At 39.0% G+C, this 18,440-nt stretch overlaps 1 protein-coding gene across 1 annotated transcript in view; it reads right to left on the bottom strand.

Annotated features, from left to right (window-relative positions):
- TMTC2 (transmembrane O-mannosyltransferase targeting cadherins 2) overlaps nucleotides 1-18,440 on the bottom strand; it is a 184,251-nt gene that overhangs the window by 20,005 nt on the left and 145,806 nt on the right. Inside the window, exons 9-11 of the mRNA XM_081926582.1 lie at nucleotides 13,067-13,148; nucleotides 5,561-5,675; nucleotides 2,833-2,896 (exon numbers count right to left, since the gene is read on the bottom strand). Coding sequence (XP_081782708.1) covers nucleotides 2,833-2,896; nucleotides 5,561-5,675; nucleotides 13,067-13,148 — 261 coding nt within the window. The remainder of the gene's footprint in view (nucleotides 1-2,832; nucleotides 2,897-5,560; nucleotides 5,676-13,066; nucleotides 13,149-18,440) is intronic.

Genomic DNA, 18,440 nt, shown 5'->3' with positions numbered 1-18,440 from the left:
AATGTCTTGATAATATAGATGTTTTAAGATTTTGTATTAAGCCAGCATATTTTCTTTTAATTGTTGAATGATTCTGTGTACATTGTAGCAGCCTTTGGCTATGTGCAATAAAACTGACTGAGACTGAATCAATACATTCTGATCTGCAAAAATGTCCTCATCCATTCATTTCAGGGTGGGGGGTTCAGAAATAGAAGCCAGCAAGTAGGAAGAATCTGAAATAGATGCCAATTTGCAGGTGATTTAATACATTAAGGTAAAGGTAAAGGTACCCCTGCCCATCAGGGCCAGTCGTGACCGACTCTAGGGTTGCGCGCTCATCTTGGAGCCGGCGCTGTCCGAAGACACTTCCGGGTCACGTGGCCAGTGTGACTAAGCTGCATCTGGCGAGCCAGCACCAGCGCCGCACACGGAAATGCCGTTTACCTTCCCACTAGAAAGCGGTCCCTATTTATCTACTTGCACTTAGGGGTGCTTTCGAACTGCTAGGTAGGCAGGAGCTGGGACCAAACGACGGGAGCTCACCCCGCCACGGGGATTCGAACCGCCGACCTTTCGATCGGCAGGTCCTAGTTTAACCCACAGGGCCACCCGCGTCCCGATTTAATACATTATGCAGGGACCAATCTGGGTTAAGTATTGAGTGTAAACTGAACAGAAAATTGTTGCTGCCTAGTATACCTGTATTATACATGTGCTTGCAAAAATGTATTGCATTCACACTGTACATTGTGCTGTGTACTCTTGGACTTAACTGTACACCAAAAAATATATGAAGTGACTTTAAGTCACCTGTAGTCTTTAACACTTGCCACTAACCTATGCACACTTCCAACAATTTACTGTATTACTGTAATAAATGAGTTGGGAAGAAAAGGCACTTCCTTTCTTCCCTTCCACATCTCAATTTAGCCAGAAGGAATCAGTTTCACTGACAAAAGCTCTGGGCAGAACATCTGAAGTGTGGCATTATAAACCAGTAATATCCTATTATTAGAGTGCCTATTTCTGACATCTAACACCAAGTATCCTTTCTTCCCGCTCTGTAAAGCTTTGTAGCATTTTATGGCAACTATTTCAGTCAAAACAAGTTAGTTGAATAGGATCAATCATTCTGTCCGTTTCTGATGTTCAAGCCAAGAGTGCTGTGGCAAAAATGGGATGACATACAAGGAAGACAAATGATCAGGCTTGGGGGAACCCTAAGATTTCCAGAAGTACTAAAAAAAAGTAAAATATGTGGGTGGGGGGACGTCCCCTTGCACCAAAACACTTCAGCTAGTACTGAGCATGCTGAACGCCTACAGATTGAACAATTTTTCGGCAGGGAGTCCAGGGCAATGGATGGAGAGGCAGGAAACCTCAATAGCAGCATCCCACACTACTATATTAATCAATGATGCCTAAACTTAATCCAGGAATTAAGCACTTCTTCAATAACAAATACATTTTCTTTTTAGAAGTGTTTCTAAACATTTTAATATTACTTACAAAAAACAACAGGAAAAGCAATTCATACACATGAAGGATGAATTCCACCTTCAACATGAATTCTATAGTCAAGATTCCTCATGCAGATTGGAACTTCCCTGCATTTCCCTTAAATGTGTGGTATTAAAACCCTGGCAAAAGGTACATTAGCACTGTGTAAAATAATGATTAATTAAACAACCTGTAGCTATCCACAGTCATGCCTACTCAAGTAAAACTGAACCGAGAGAATATGGTAAAATGGAAGAGATTGTTCCATCCCTAGCAAACAGGGTGGAGCATGGACTGTTTTTCAAATTGTTTCCTTTTTTTTTAGTTTCATAGATCTCATAGTTCATTCACCTGAATCACATGTTCAGAAACATTTCCATTTCTATTCATCTGAATTGCATTCATTCACTAGTTAGTTTTTTCCATTGGTTTCCAGTGAAAACACCAAAGTTACAGGCAGCAGAATAGAAGGCCCAGGCAACCCTCTGAAACTATGTCAATAATAACATCCCCTATACAAGACATATCAAATTTCAAATAGATGGGGCAAAGGGGGCCTCTTATATAGACAATTATATAAAAAATGATCCTATAACCTACCCATTAATTTCAGCTGGAGATAGCTGAATTTCTTCTACCTGTGACTTCTATATTTTTGATCCTATTGCCTACTTTCAAACATACTAGTACCCACTCCCTCACCAGCACATCAGAATTGCCACATTTCAATTATGTATGAAAAAGGATCCTCGTGTTATCTGTAACCTTTAAAAAGAGGCAAACAATCTTTTTTCTATCTAAAATAAATAGTGCTTTCCATTATGTCAATTTCACTGCTTTCCTTTTCACCCTTCCCTGTGACCTCTCTATGAACTGTAGATAGCGCCGCAGTTTATTTTTTCAGTGCAAAATAATGCCTCTGGTGTAAAGCAATTTAATAAAATTAGCAAATTTTCAATCCATTTCCTTTCATTTTCCCTCCAAAAACTAATGAATACATTGGCGTTCATGCATGTTGTTTTTCATTTGTTTTCAGCAACCACCTATGCTTTTAAAGATTCAAATCTAGACCAAGAAGCTGAATTTAAAACATACAAATAGTAAGCGGGAAATTGAGCATTTCTAAACACTGCATCAAGATTCCTGTCTGCAGCAATTGATTTGACAAATGTCAAAGGTTTCATCAGAATATTAATAATGAATAAATTATCTCTTAAATTATCCTTTGCAACATAGGCTTAGAGATCAAACAGTCACAAAATTAAATTCTCCTCAGGATAGCATGTTTTCTTGCACTACTATAAGCATAGCAGGCTTGAACTGTGCATCCCTCTCTACGGAAGTACTTACATGAGGTCTCAGCTCAGCTGCCATTTTATAATACTTCTCAGCTGCTTCATTGAGGCTAGCTTGTCTATTGGAAGAGAAGGGGAGACAATTAAAGTTCAGTTGAAATCACATCGGGAACCTACAATTCTTCAGAGGGGGTATAAAAATAATTTATTTTTACAATTAATCAACAATAATGATATTATTTAAAAAATAGGCAGTAATAACTGCTGCAAATATTTAATGCAGATCCATGGTTTACATCTCTACACCTTAGAGAGATAGAGAGATAGATGATAGATAGATAGATAGATAGATAGATAGATAGATAGATAGATAGATAGATGATAGATAGATAGATAGATGATAGATAGATAGATAGATAGATAGATAGATAGATAGATGATAGATAGATATAGATAGATAGATGATAGATAGATGATAGATAGATAGATAGATGATAGATAGATGATAGATAGATATAGATAGATAGATAGATGATAGATAGATAGATAGATAGATATAGATAGATAGATAGATAGATAGATGATATAGATGATTGATAGATAGATAGATAGATGATAGATATGACTTTACATAGTTTTCAAACAAGCTGAAATTGCTTTGTGATTTAACTATTTACTAAATAGATTTTCAAGCAGAGCAAACCATATTCTGGTTGGCGAGTAGCCAGGTGGAGCAACAGATTAATCGTGGCATCACAAGGCTTGCTGGAAGGCACGTGAGTAGAACTTGGGGGGGGGGGGAATCAGCTGCACTGGGCCATTCTGAGAAGGCTGTATCAGCTTTGGATACAGCAGTTCCACAATTGGTTCTGCTCCACCCAGCCCTCATAATGCCCCGTTTCAGGATCCTAAACTTGCTAGCTTCACAAACCAGCTTGTGGTTTCAGCTAACTCGGATAAGACACACCTCTGTCTTATCCCAACCCCTTTCCAGCAGCACATATCAGGGGTTAGGTTTGCTCTGTAAGGAGATTTAGCTATTTATTACTACCCACTAGTTGGCTTGAGTGGTTTCAATGATTGGAAACTGTTTAAAGGTAAATTCAACTATTTAAAAAGTAACTTCTTTCTCAGAGATAAATTACAGAACTGGTGCATAGTTTAACAAGAGAACTGATTTCCAAAACTTGGTAACTGGCAACTAAGAGAAAACAGGACAACAAATTGATTACTCAAAAGTTAATAATAAAAAAGACCTGCCCTCAGGGAAGCAGGTTTGGAAGATACCATTTCCCTAAGGCATAGTATGCTGAAAAAAGGGACAGCATTTGATTCCCCACCCCCTTTGTAGTGCATTTGTTTACCATTTACACAAATGGAATTTAAGAGACACCTACAACAAAATGAATGTTAAGCTTCTTGCTAAAACTATTTTAGCAATGCAAACAAACCACACAAGCTTGAAGGAAAGTAAAAGAAGCCAGCGGAGCATTAGAGCAAAGCTTCCTGAATTAGTTCCACGGGTAATTCCGGCCAATCAGGAATCACACAGTAGATTGTACAGACAACGTTTCTGGCTCAGTAAACCATAGTTTATGAAGTATCAGATCAGTGTGGTCCTCATTTCCCTTATCCCAGGATGTGTCTGCTCTTGCTACATTAAAACTCTGTTCCTCCTTAGGTCCAGGATGAAGAACTGTGGTTTAATATCAATTTACAAACCAGGATCTGAAACCACAGGTTACTAACCAGGATCTGAAACCAATGTCAAACTGACATTTCATCACACTTCCTCGTTTCAGAAAGAATGATAAACTGTGGTTTAATGTAATCAAAGATTTGAGCAATAAAGCCAGTACGCAAGCAGAAGACACAAAGGGAGGAATGAAGGCAGATTCATGGCCCCAGTACTTCTTCCCAGTTTGGCAGAATCTCCTTGCTTGATAAAGGATAAATGCACTTGCCCTTAAGCAGAGGGTATGACTTTGGCTGGCACTGGGACATTCCAGCTATGTTATCATGTTAATGAGATGTAATCATGGATGCAGCAGCAAGATTAAAAAGCAAGATAAATTAGTGGTGAACGAAAGAAATGAAACCCAAGAGACCTGTGATCTGCACTTCACTTTATTTGAGAGCTATCTGTGTGGAATAGACCAGACAGATCTTCTATAGGGTGAAAGGTAGCTTCTTTTAAGTATGTGTGAAGGCTCTGGAGACCTCAGAATAAGGACTTTGGCAGCAATGGCAAAGAACATCACTTTCTGAGTCACTGGGTCAAACCCAAGGCAGGCAGAGTTATTATCCTTTTTCCTGCTGTGCCTCACTGTTATAATGGCCAAAGACAGTACTGTTGATGCAGGGGATCTGAGGAAGCAATATGCACCTGAGGAGCTCTATGCCTGGTTCACCTGTCTAAGGAACTTGTTACTCAAGCAGTCCAGACACTGCCATAAATCATTCTCTACCTGCTCCAGAACATAACCACTGTCTTGTCTTCAGCCATTTTGCTAATTTCTGGTCCTTTCAGTCTTGATCTGTGCTTGGATTTTAGCATTTGGCTCTGACCCCACCAGGTCTTGATGCTAGAAAACACTAACACAGTAAGACAATATCTAATTTAGAGACTAAAGAAGGGAAATCATCTTCACACGGAAATTAATTATCTTGAATGCATGCATTTCATGTTGTCATTTGTTCAAAACGTGTTATCAAGCACAGAATTTTATATAATGAAAGTACAGAGTTCAAAACCTAAAAATGAAAGACAAATACAAACAAACCTGAGCATGTGAGCTGCATTGAAGACAACATCAAACTCTGTGTTATCCAATTCAGCTGCTTTCTTTGCCATCTCTGCTGCTTCTATCAGGCGAGAATCTTCTAAGAGAAACTGGCCTGAAATATATGTAGCACTGATATGAGCTCAAAAGTGAAGGCACACACTTAAGTATGGGAAACAAAGTTAGAAAGGACTATTCTTTTACATATTACATTACGACCCTGAGTTACCTTGTCATATTAACTTCAGATGAACTATTACAGAATAATTTGCCAAATATTTATTTACATTTGCATTCCAACCTTTTCTCCAAGGAACTGAAGGGGACATACTTCGTCCTCACCAAAATCAGAGACAGAATGTTATGGTGGAATGGGAAGTGAACCAAGGTATTCCTTGGTCTAAATCCAAGCCTCTTACCATTTCATCACACCAAAAATACTGCAGCATGGTACCATGAAAAACCTATTTACCGGTAAGTGATCCAGAAGCATTAAAATGAGAATCAGCATCTATGTCCATATTAGGTGATGATTTGGTAAGATGACTTACCACCAACAGTCTCAGACCCATCATTAGACTAAACTTTCCTGAAACTGATCTAGAAATCCACTTCCTCTAGAAATGGCAAAGGTTGTGAGGTAAACATCTCTTATCAATCATAGATAGATAGACATGGATATCAGCTGATAATTCCCTAAACTGATTAGATTGAGAGTACATCTTAAATAGTTGCTTTTGCACTCTTTCTGCAAAGATGGAAACTTGCCCTCAGCATTTACAATCAGCTTGTGTAGTTGGGGACCTAAATCAGTTTAGTCTTGGAGTGATGCAATATACCAAGAAGAACATAAAGTGCATGCGGTAAATTGTATCTCTACAATAGAGGTGGGTATTCTCAGGATCAGGGGCCAAATGCAGCCCTCTGGGATCTCCCTAGACCATTCCCTCCCCAGGCTCACACTTTGTACCAATCCTGTTCCACATCCAGTTGTGTTCAACTAAGTAATACTCAGAGTAGATCCACTTAAATCAATGGACAAGTCAGTTATCAACTGATTTCAACAGGTCCACTCGAATATTATTTAAGCTAATGAAAGCCTATGTATTTCTCAATGTATCATTTGTGTGGATTGCCTAGATCAGCTGTGGACTACACCAGCTTTTAAGAATGATAGAGGCTACAACAATCCTATGCACGAAACATTCAAAGATTACTACAGAAAAAGAAAAACAGTTTTAACTTTTTAAAATGGTAACAATTTACTTTTAGAGGCTAGCCAATGATTCTCCCCAATTATTATTATTCATTCAAAGTGTTGTACTTTAAAGCATAAAAAAATCTGCTGCCAAAAATACTTTTAGCGCTCCAGGATCTTTGTGATCCAGTCCTACTTACAATAATAGACTGATACATGTAATTTATTAACTGCATGCTATGTTAACCAGACTGAACCAAGAACAAAAATTAGAAACATTAACCAACAAAAACTCTGCAGGTTCAGCTACAGAGAATAGCACACTACATGATCAATTGTTCATTGCATCAAGTGAGTGCATAATTACAGTAATTTAATGTGAATAATCAATTTTATTATAACACAGAATCATTAAGTGATTTACAATTATTAGGAAAATGTATTATTCAACGGAAATTAACTTCAAATCTCAGTGGTTATTAATAAAAGGGGTGCTATTTAGCAGAACATCTCTGTTGTTTCGTAGCTATTATAATATAAGTCAAGCCTTTTTTCTATCTGTGTCAGTGGGGTTTTGGAAACCCTCCTCATTTTTCAGCTTTATCCTTCCGTGCATTTAAGTACCTCACAGGCAAATCATTCTTTCATGAACCATAGACAGTTGCCAGGTATTCTAAATAAAACCATTATTTTAACTATTATGTTTCCAAAAAGAAATAATCTTATAGAAGGGGAGGTCTGGTCAGGGATGGCAGGAGTTGTCCAACAAAACTAGTAGCCAGCCCTCTGCTGGCTACTCTCATGCAGGAGGTGTCAACTGTCAACCCTGAAAGAATCCTCTGTACATTATTTTAGAGTATCAAGGGACTCATGCATATTTGGCAAGGAGACCCCGAGGAGTCTAGAGTGGCACACACACTGTAAAGAGGCCAAATCAAGTGACTGCACAACTACAGCAACCTAACTTGAATAACCAAGAAAAGGTGACAACCCCAAACCACTTGAGGATCAGGATGTATATCTCTGATCCAGAAAATGCTCTGTATACATGGGTCACTGCACAGGGCAATTTTTCTTTGGGAAATCCTTTTCAGTTAAGAGTACTTGATTATTTCCTGAAGCCTTGAAGGGGTTTACTTGATGTTTAAGTGTTGCTATTCTTTCCTGGACCTGGACCTGGAGCATGCACCGTGTCAAGACCTAAAATACCACCACCATGTGTTTGCTACACAACCCTTTAATGTTTGAGTAGGAAATTGGAAAACATTGAAGGAATTAAGGAGTTATTCCTGAAAGACTTACATTTTTTAAAAAATAGGGAAGATTCCTAAATAAATGGGGAAGGAGTCATGTCTAGACACTGCAGAAATATACATGTTGATACAGGTATTGCCTGTTCTAGCAAATTGTGTGAAATCAACTGCCAATGGATGTCTATGACATGATGGTTTAGTGGGATTATAGAGACCTTCGCCACACCCCCATATAGAAATCTAAGCATGTGACTCCAAATTACAATTAAAAATGTGTGTTTAATTACTGAGCAACCCTTTGAAAATTTCATCCAACAACAAACTAGTGAATAGTTATGGATTTATTTCCATGGTACAGAACAAAAGACCATAAGCATCTTATTTTCTGTCATTTTGATGTTTTATTTATTCAACCCTTCTCTATCCTTAGCTGTATTAATCACAATTTAGAATATAAGACAAAATTCATATTCCTATACAGTGGTACCTCGGTTTTCATACGTAATATGTTCTGGAAGACCGTTCAAGTTCTAAAATGTTCGAAAACTGACAACTCAATAGCCAACAGCTAGGCCTCAGGATCTTACACTCAGCGGAAGCTGCCAGCATGTTTGACTTCCGAGGCGTTTTCGAAAACTGAAGCATTTACTTCCGGGTTCACGGCAATTGGAAACTGAAATGTTTGTCAATGGAGACATTCAAAAACCGAGGTACCACTGTACAATTCTATATACTATAGGGGAAATCCAGTGCTGTGGGAGCAGACTTCCACTCACACAACAGGATTTCCCCCTCTTCTCTTCCTTCTTGTGGTTTTCCAGCCTTCCAGAATAGATTGTGGGTGCACACAGGGGACTGTAAGGAGGGGCAGAGAAAGCTCTAGTTCTATTATGTGAGTGGAATTCTGTTCTGCTTGCACATGAACGTCAGTGGATTTCACTCTATTTCAATTTACATAAAACCTATATGGTGTTACAAAGGAAACATAAAAATGTATAGAGGGCAAGCAGATGAATATCATCAGAAGAAACTCTCAATACTCCAGAAATAAAATACATAATACATAGAGTATGACTAGATTCCAAGTCACAAGTGACCATTTATTCCTTTTGACTCCTTGGTGAGCAGCACTAGAGATGTTTCCATCAGTTTTATAATCCCTATGTGTGCCAAGAGGTTCTACTTTGAGATTTACATTGGTAATGTGGATATATTTTCCTGTGGTTTTGCAGGGAAATATATATATGTGGGTTATGAAGTATACTTGCTCAAGCAGATTCACGAAGAGTGGAGAGCAAATGTCTTGAGTGTCAACTTGAGATATGCTTTTGCTAATGGTAATTGCTTTGGAGTCAAACTATTCATACTGCTTGATAGGTGGTTTAAAATAAGAGCAGCAAAAAAAGGAAGACAAAAGGATGCTTAAGTGTTGGTTAAAGCTATACATTTGATTGGAAACCTTACAAAACACCGCTTAAAGAAACAGCATATAGTCAATCGAAGTGTGGCATATTGGGGGGGGGGGGTTTGGTCACTCTCTTCATTATCTTCAAAACCACTTATTTATACAATTTTGAATGAACTTTCATAACATTGTTCTCTCTGAAACTTTCAAAACTCCATCTTCCACCAGGTCAAATAGTGTCAATTTTTGTGCTGCTTCAGTCCACTCATTCTTGGGTTGCCAAATGGCTGTATCCTTGGTGACATACTTTTAAAGGAAGGGTCATAGCTCAATGGCATTTCCAGGTAGGGCTGGAAAAGACACTGGCCTGAAACTGCTGGAAGCTGCTGCCATTCAGTGTGGACCAGGTATAGCCAAGAAGGTACCTTACAGATGTTGTGGACTACAACCCCCTTCACCCAGCCCAGCATGACAAATGGTTAGGAATCGTGCAAATTGTAGTTCCCAATTTTAGGAGTGCACCATGTTGGCTACTGCTGCTGCAGATGATACAGAGTTATTGACTAGTGGTCTGATTTAGTAGAGAAGCAGCTTCCTATCTTCTTACTTTATAGAATTTCTGGGGACTGACTTAAATACAAAAATCTATCTGTAGGTGAATCATGCAAGATTCCTCCCATACTTGACTTTCTGTGTTCTGTATCTCAGGTAGATAGATATGTATGTTGTTGTTGTTTAGTTGTTTAGTCATGTCCGACTCTTCGTGACCCCATGGACCAGAGAACGCCAGGCACTCCTGTCTTCCACTGCCTCCCGCAGTTTGGTCAGACTCATGTTTGTAGCTTCGAGAACACTGTCCAACCATCTCGTCCTCTGTTGGCCCCTTCTCCTTGTGCCCTCCATCTTTCCCAACATCAGGGTCTTTTCCAGGGAGTCTTCTCTTCTCATGAGGTGGCCAAAGTATTGGAGCCTCAGCTTCACGATCTGTCCTTCCAGTGAGCACTCAGGGCTGATTTCCTTCAGAATGGAGAGGTTTGATCTTCTTGCAGTCCATGGGACTCTCAAGAGTCTCCTCCAGCACCATAATTCAAAAGCATCAATTCACGATCAGCCTTCTTTATGGTCCAAGATATGTAGTAATGGATATCTATTTTAAAGCAGTAGCATCCTACTGAAAAGGTAGTCCTGACTTCATACAACTGTTATACTACTAAGTTTTATAGCAGAAGTAGAGGACTGGTGGCCCATTGGATGTTGTAGCCCAACATCTCCCATTCATTCCAGCCAGCATAGCTCATGGTCTGGGATGACAGGAATTCTAGAACATCCCTGCAATTCCACCAAATGTTATAGTCCAAAACTTCCCATCCATCCTAGTTAGCATGGCAAATATTGGACTGCAACTCCCATCATCCCTCACCACAGGTCATGCTGGCTGGGTGGATAGGAAGTGTTGAGGCTACAATTTCTGGAGGACCACAGGGGTGTTCTGAGTGATGACACCATACAAGTATTCTCTCCTGGGTTTTAGTTTATATGCCATTTAGTACATCTGGAAGCCAATAAAAATGCAAAGATAAACTATGTGATAGAAAAGTCATTAAACCAAATACATACAGTGAGGGGGGAAAGTATTTGATCCCCTGCTAAATTTGCCTGTTTGCCCCCCGACAAAGAAATGACCAGTCCATAATTTTAATGGTAGGTTTATTGTAGCTGTGAGAGGCAGAATAGCAACAGGAAAAACCCAGAAACCCAGAAGACAAAAGTCAGAGATTGATGTGCATTATAATGAGTGAAATAAGTATTTGATCCCTTTGCAAAAGATGACTTAGTACTGGTGGCAAAACCCTTGCTGGCAATTACACAGGCCAGACGTTTCTTGTAGGTGGCCACCAGGTTTGCACACATCTCAGGAGGTATTTTGTCCCACTCCTCTTTGCAGATCCTCTCCAAGTCAGTAAGATTTCCAGGCTGATTTCCAGGGGGGTTTCCTGTTGTTATTTTGTCTTTCACAGCTATAATAAACCTACCATTAAAATTATGGACTGGTCATTTCTTCGTCAGAGGGCAAATTGGCAAATTTAGCAGGGGATCAAATACTTCCCCCCCTCGATGTATATGCTAAAGGCCCTCACCCCCTTTTGCCAAATCACCCAAGAACATAAACTATCCAACCACATCAAACAGTCACCAAATGCCAGATAATTATTGCTAACTAATGCCTCCTGGTAGGGAGGATATTTGCTGAAAAGATGACAAAGTCAGTGCCAGGCAATCTTCCCTGGGAGACCATTTCACAGGCAGGGGACTGCCACACACACACACACACACACAGCTTCCTTATGTTGACCAAAAAGCACATTTCCTATAGATGAGGTGATCTAGAAATGGAAATTTGTGGGTATTTATTGTGAAGACTCACCAGTCCCTCTTGTACTTCATGGATGGGCTATTAGTAACATGCAGCTAAAAGCTGAATCAAGCCTCATAAGTTATAAATCTTACACCAAAATGAGATAAGATAAAATAACCAACTTTTGCTTTGTACTGTTTCCATTTGCGTACCATGCCTGCTGTTCATTTAATTGTGCCAGTTGGAATGAGAAGGTAAATTAAAATAACTAAACAAAAACACATCCTGCAGCGGCTGTTGTTGCTCATTATCAATTCAACTTACTCAGTTTCCTTGCAGTTTTACAATTCCAGGTTTCATGATCAGTGAATTTATCCTCATCAAATTAGAAACAGTATAAAAAGCTAACCGTGATGTATCTTTGACTGTCTAAAAGCGACATTCTAAATCCAAATTAGCAATGTACTGCATGCTCATTATATATCTTTGGTCTTAACTAAAACAGTTTTTTAAAAAGGAGAGTTGCAAACCAACAGTGTAATTTTTCTGTGCAAACTGAACATTTCTGTACATCCGCCACATGCATAAGAAGCTGCTGGAAGGTGGGTGCATGTGTAAAGGAGCCCAGCTCCCTCCCCTTCACAACCCAGCTCTGTGTCTATGATTTCGCATCTGTTCATAAAGCCTTTAAGTGCAGTTGCTGGCTGCATTTCTGGTACTATGCACACAGAATTCCACAACTCAATCCAGATCTGCCCTCTCTCCTCCACACAGGAGGTCAACACTGTCAAAGCTGAAAGCACAAAGCAACTGCTTGATGGTGGGAGGGGGCCTCTGTGACCTGTGCATTGGGGCCAGTCTAATCATGTAAGGCAGAAGGAGGTTAGATTTAAAATTTTCAAATTCTTGAAGCAGAATCCTGGTTGTCCTGTACTGATGTTCACTATTGGATAATACTGATTTGCCCACCCAATATCAAGAAGGGCCTGATACCATTATTTCAATGATAACAAAGTTGTCATCATTGAACACTTTCAACACTTAATAATTATTAATCTTCCTCCCATGCCAACTGAGATGACCAGGAATTTTGAAGTGAGCTTCATCTTTGTATCATGTAATTCACAAAGGAAAGGGGACTTTCTATTTTGACTGTGATTTACACATCAGAAGGATAAATCGTTTTAACTGGCATGATTATTATTTTTCCTTTACTGCAATGTCCTGCCAGCAGCAGTTTTAAAATCCTTGAGTGTGACAGTAATGTGAGGAAACACTATCTATTGAAACTTACCATAATGCATGTAACAGTTTCCCTTGGTGGGATCCAGCTGAATTGCCTTTAAGAAATACTTTTCTGCTTCACTCTTGCGGCCCTTAAGGAAAAGAGAAGAAAACATACACAGATAGATCATCTGGACGTGTCATTGCAACTTTGCCATGCTTTAAAACTACCCTATGAATAGGCAAGATAAGGATCTACAACTGGGGGGAAAATAGAATGGTCTTGATTTCATTTAATGATAGCTTAGACCTCCATGAACATGAAGTTCACTCCATTTCTCTTCTGTTAAGATTCATAAATACATATATATATTCTCCAAACATCCATGCCATGGTGTTGGTTCTTTCCTAATGCAAAGTTTGTGTCCAGGGCAGGTCCAAATTGAGATGGTTCACTTCACTGCCTTCCATCTTTTGAAGAGATGCATAGCAAACTGTTCTTCCATCACACACTCTTTTGGTGTCTTTTCCTAGGGACTGTAAACCCTGAGATTAAGGAGATAAACTGTCTCCATCCCTATACGCCAACATTCCTGTTTCTAGGGGTCTCCTGTGGGAGTTTCCATGCCTTCTGGCAAGTTCAGCTCAGCTTACTGCTGTCTGCATCTGGGAAGGCATGGGAAGGTGAGGTGAATTTTCCTCAACAAGGACTCCTTGTCCCAGAGGTAAGACCATATTGTTCCAACCCTGGTAACATGCAATCATGTAGAAAGTTTTCTGCAGAAAGTTAGGTGCTTTCCCATAGGTGACCCATGAGGTGAGAGCTTGAAGTTAACTTCAGTCTTACGCTGGTGCCACATATTTTATTGTTAACCTTATGAGTTGAACAGGAGAGGTAAAATCATGAACAAAGGAATAAAAGGGTCTTTCAAAGTACAGCTAAAAGAAAAAATATGCAATGCTCTGCCCCACATAGAACAGGAGTTCCTTGTAGCAACAGTCATCTCATTCCAAGTGGAGTCCCAGACCTCCAAAGGACTGCTGACCAAATCTGCATTAAAAACAGCCAACCATTACCCCCAGCGTCAGAAATCTACCTGGATTCATCTGTATTTTAAACAATGCCCTGAGGGAGGAATACAATAATGAGCAAGAAAGAAGAATTGGTGCCTCCTGGCACAACTGTAAGGCAAATATGGATTATAGGAGAAATGCAACATATTAAAAATCACAACAGGGCATTAAAGCTATTATCCTCCTTTGGCAAAACATTTCAAGTAACAAAGCATTCATCTGCAGGTCTCCCAAATAACAGGATGAAACTGGAACACATTGCTAATGCTGACTGAATTAACATTTACATCTCTTGTGTCATTGCCCTGAAACAGGCAAATACTATTAGTCTTAGCTGGCTAATTATAATGTCTCATTGCATACTCAGATTTCTATGCCTAAGAAAAAAGAAACAATTCTCTGGATCCCCTGCCTTTTTCTGTTCAGCTTCAGCCTACAGAATTATCTCCATGAAACCAAAAGGAATGCCAAATAGTTTCCCCATTCATTCAGTTCTTCATAATATGTCACAATAATACTATGGTTAGCTTCCTGAAATTACTACTAAATTCAGTTTGAACGCACTGGTGGGCTGCAATGCGAGGGAACTAGAATTCAAGATGGCACCAAGTATAAGAAATGGGTGTTTTCTGAATAGCTGAAATAAAAAGAAAAAGAAAATCATTAGCAGAAAATGTTTTCAGATTTCTTTGCTTAGTCCTAGGTGGAGTAACTGAAAATGACTAATTTAATCACCCTGACTATATCTAAATTTTGTTAAATAATTACCAGAGACCTTGCATACTCTCTTCTCCAACTCTTAAAAAACAAGAACATCATTAACCATGTATTTTTCAAGTTTCCTCTACACCTCTTCTTTCCTGTCAAACAGTGTAACATCTATCATTTGACAGAATCAGGTTATTTTACTACTAATTTGCAGCATTTATCAAACTTTCATCTTGTCAGGCAACAATTTTTTTTTTAGTCTAATGACATGAATGTTCCTTTTCTTAATACGATTTACTAGGAGCGCACATAAAGCTAAATAAGAGCACACATATGCTGCGGTAGTTAGACATGCACTCTGAAGTTTATAGCTCCGACATTGCAGGAATTTAACCCAAGGAAGGATTAGAACTTTGGAAAATGACAGACAGAGGAATCTTTTCTCATTTTAAGGCAAAAACCTGCTGTGACTGTTAAAATGGCTTAAGTAATTTACATCATATTCTATTGCCTGCAAATTCTCCCCTTCCCCTTAATGTGTGCTGAATGACTATTAGTATTTTTTGTTATTCATAAATGGAATGATTTCTGAATATTAGGGTACTATGAAACGCCATTCTCCCACAAATCACTAACTTCCTCTTGACACAAAATAGACACAAGCACAAAGATACTATTTATCATCTAAATGCCTCCAGTAAATGAACAATTGAGTAGGCTATGGACTAGTTTACACACAACGTGGTAATGTATGTTTCCCTATATATGGTTGGTTGATTTTGGAGTAGGTGATTTTTACAAATTTTTTGGGCCGGAGCCATTTAGTACCTACACCTTTGTAAATAAAGCAAATAATACACTTATAGGCTTCAGTCTTTGAATCACCTTCATACAAAGGAAACTAAACCCTGTATGATTGCTCCTGAAACTATTCACCATTCAGGGTGGCTGGTGAGAGCATAACAATATCCTAGTGGCCTTAGGCTAATCCAGTAAGCAATGCTAGATATATACCACTGAGGATTCTGATTGAAAACATTTTTGAAATAATAGAACCCAGGGAATAATTGAAAGGAAGGAAATCCAATTATTCAATAAAATGTGACATTTTATTCAAATAGACTGACATTATTCTTTGATTAAGAAGCTATAAAATTTGCATGCAAGGAAGGAAGAAATCTGCATCAACATCTCTCTCTATTACTGGACGTTTTGGTTTTCCCATTAATACCAGTATCTTCTGACAGCTGGAGGAATGTTCTGCAACCAGGTAAGGCAGCTGGTACACTTTAAGCAACTGGAGAATTTAAAATTCTAAGAAGCTAATAGGAGGGAGATTAATGCAGTCAAGCAGTTCTGAATAATGCACTTGTAGAGAATCATATTCACTGCCAGGTAACAATTAGTTTACTCTCTCAGTCTAATTCATTTTCTACGTTTCCCACAAAAAAACTGTATTAAGACTCCCTCCTTTCAGTTAAACAAGGTGTGTATGAACAGACAGAAACTTAACTGTGGCAGCTTAAGTCTATGATGCAGCACACTTCAGTGGCTGGGGAAACCCAGCCAAATGGACAGGGTATAAATAATAAATTATTATTACTATTACAACTACTATGAAGATTTGCAATTATTATATGTCCAGATAGGTCCAGTGGCTCCAAAACATTTATTAAGGGGAACTCACTGATTGAATTATCTCACCTGAGCAGGTGAACTGTCGGATCTGGAGGTGAAATTCTTAGATGCCTATGAAGCGCTACCTGGTGTCCACTACTAAAATCATCTGTCTACAAGGCTGCTGTGATCCTTAGTTTGAAGGTGGGTGAATATGTGTAAGACCTCTAAATAAAGCCAGTAGGAAGGTTAAAAGGGATGAGACTGAAAAGTGCCAATTACAACCTTCCCTCTCACCATCAATAAATGAAAAACATAGTGTCACCACTGGATGCTATTAAGTATTTATTTTAAAATGTAAAGTGCCTTCTGTTTCATAATTAGAGTTACAAAATTTTGGCAAGCAGACAAATCTGCTATAATTGGACAGCAAAGTCAATGCAAATATAAATGAAAACGTAATTTTTTGGCATGTGGCCAAATTCAAAAGGAAGCAAAGTTGACAGATGCCAGTTTACAAAAGTAACTACGGTACATTTTGGAACTGCTTTCATTTGCTACAGTCATGCTAATGTTTTGAGTTTTGCGATAAAAATACTCAGCGAAGCATGTTGGCAAAATGACTGAAAAATTACGCAGAAGGACATATGGAGACAAGGAGAGAGGCATGAAATAATGGTGTGAACACATGAAACTGTGTTCACCAAGACCGCACACTTAGCTAACTTTACTCTGAACTACTATTACCTTTCCATAGTCACCCATGATCTAGTAACATTCAAGTTTGACTGTAGATTCAATGTGGTGGTGGCTTTTAAGAGCTAGGTTAAGATTGAGAGCGGTTAATACTTGCCAGGACCAACCTGTTTTCACTGATCATATAAGGACCTGTGAACAGGCTGGGAGGCTTCCTTCATGCTTGCTCTTATACAAAGGAAAAGAGGTCAGACTGCATCCTGGCATAAGCAGGAAGCATTTGTGGAAACTGGCTTTCCGTTCATAAACCCTGAAACTACTCAATATGTAGCAACAACATGTTATCCCAAAGCCTATGGGCACGCAGGCAATACAGAGGTAAATGCAGCATGATTCCTGTTAATAGCTGCCTACTGACTTCATAGTCCCAAGGGTAAAAGTCTCCAAGCCCACCTGACCACACAACTACTTTGGCCAAGATTTCTACTCTGTGGCATCACAGCAGCTAAGCCAATGACAGCTCTCCTGCCGAGGCCCTCTGTGACAACAGAGAAGATCAACTGTACCAACTATAACCGCCTGCTGCCTGTAGGCTGTGAATATGCTAGTTAGATTAAAACTGCATTCAAGCAAGACTGCAGTACAGTGTAGAGAGAGATATGCAATCTGGGATAAGTACATTTGAGAACTCAAACCCGCCATTATGTGATAAAAGTCACAGCAGACACACCAGTACAGATAAAATGCCTCTCAAGCTGAAGTCAAAAGCCTAGCTAACATTATGAGAACCTCGACCTCCAATTTTTGTACAAAAATATGCCTTCACATTAGATTGCTGACACTTTTTTTGTACCTCTAGGTCTTGATCAAATGATAATTAACTATTCTAAATACTCAAGGCTGCCCCTTTCACTGTTATTTTTGTCAGAAGAACAATTACATATATTACAGGAATGCTGTAATGTTAAGAGTTTTTTCTAAAATAAACATGTTTATAGTCAGAAAATACATATATTGTAAATGATCACAGTCAGGGAAGGACTCCAGTGCTCTGGCAATACCAGTCAACCAGCTCTAGAACAAGGAAGTTAGCTTCAACAGCGTCTTCCCATAAGTAACTCATTTCGACAATGAGATATTGGGGAGTTTATAACAGCACCATCATGGTGCTATGTACCTTCAAAAAGCTAAATACCGTTTCTGGAAAAATAAATAAAATGAAAACAGGGGCTTTAGCTCAGGGTTGGCTGACTTCCAGTTATTCAACTAGCTGAGCCACTACTCATATGCCTTAACCACTAAATTTTCCTCCTCTTATGCTTTCTGGTAAAATACACCCTGGTGAGTTA

This window comes from Podarcis melisellensis, assembly GCF_964234715.1.
Source record: "Podarcis melisellensis genome assembly, chromosome: 10".
NCBI classification, from domain to species: Eukaryota; Metazoa; Chordata; class Lepidosauria; order Squamata; family Lacertidae; genus Podarcis; species Podarcis melisellensis.
This window is presented reverse-complemented; position numbering and strand designations above follow the sequence as displayed.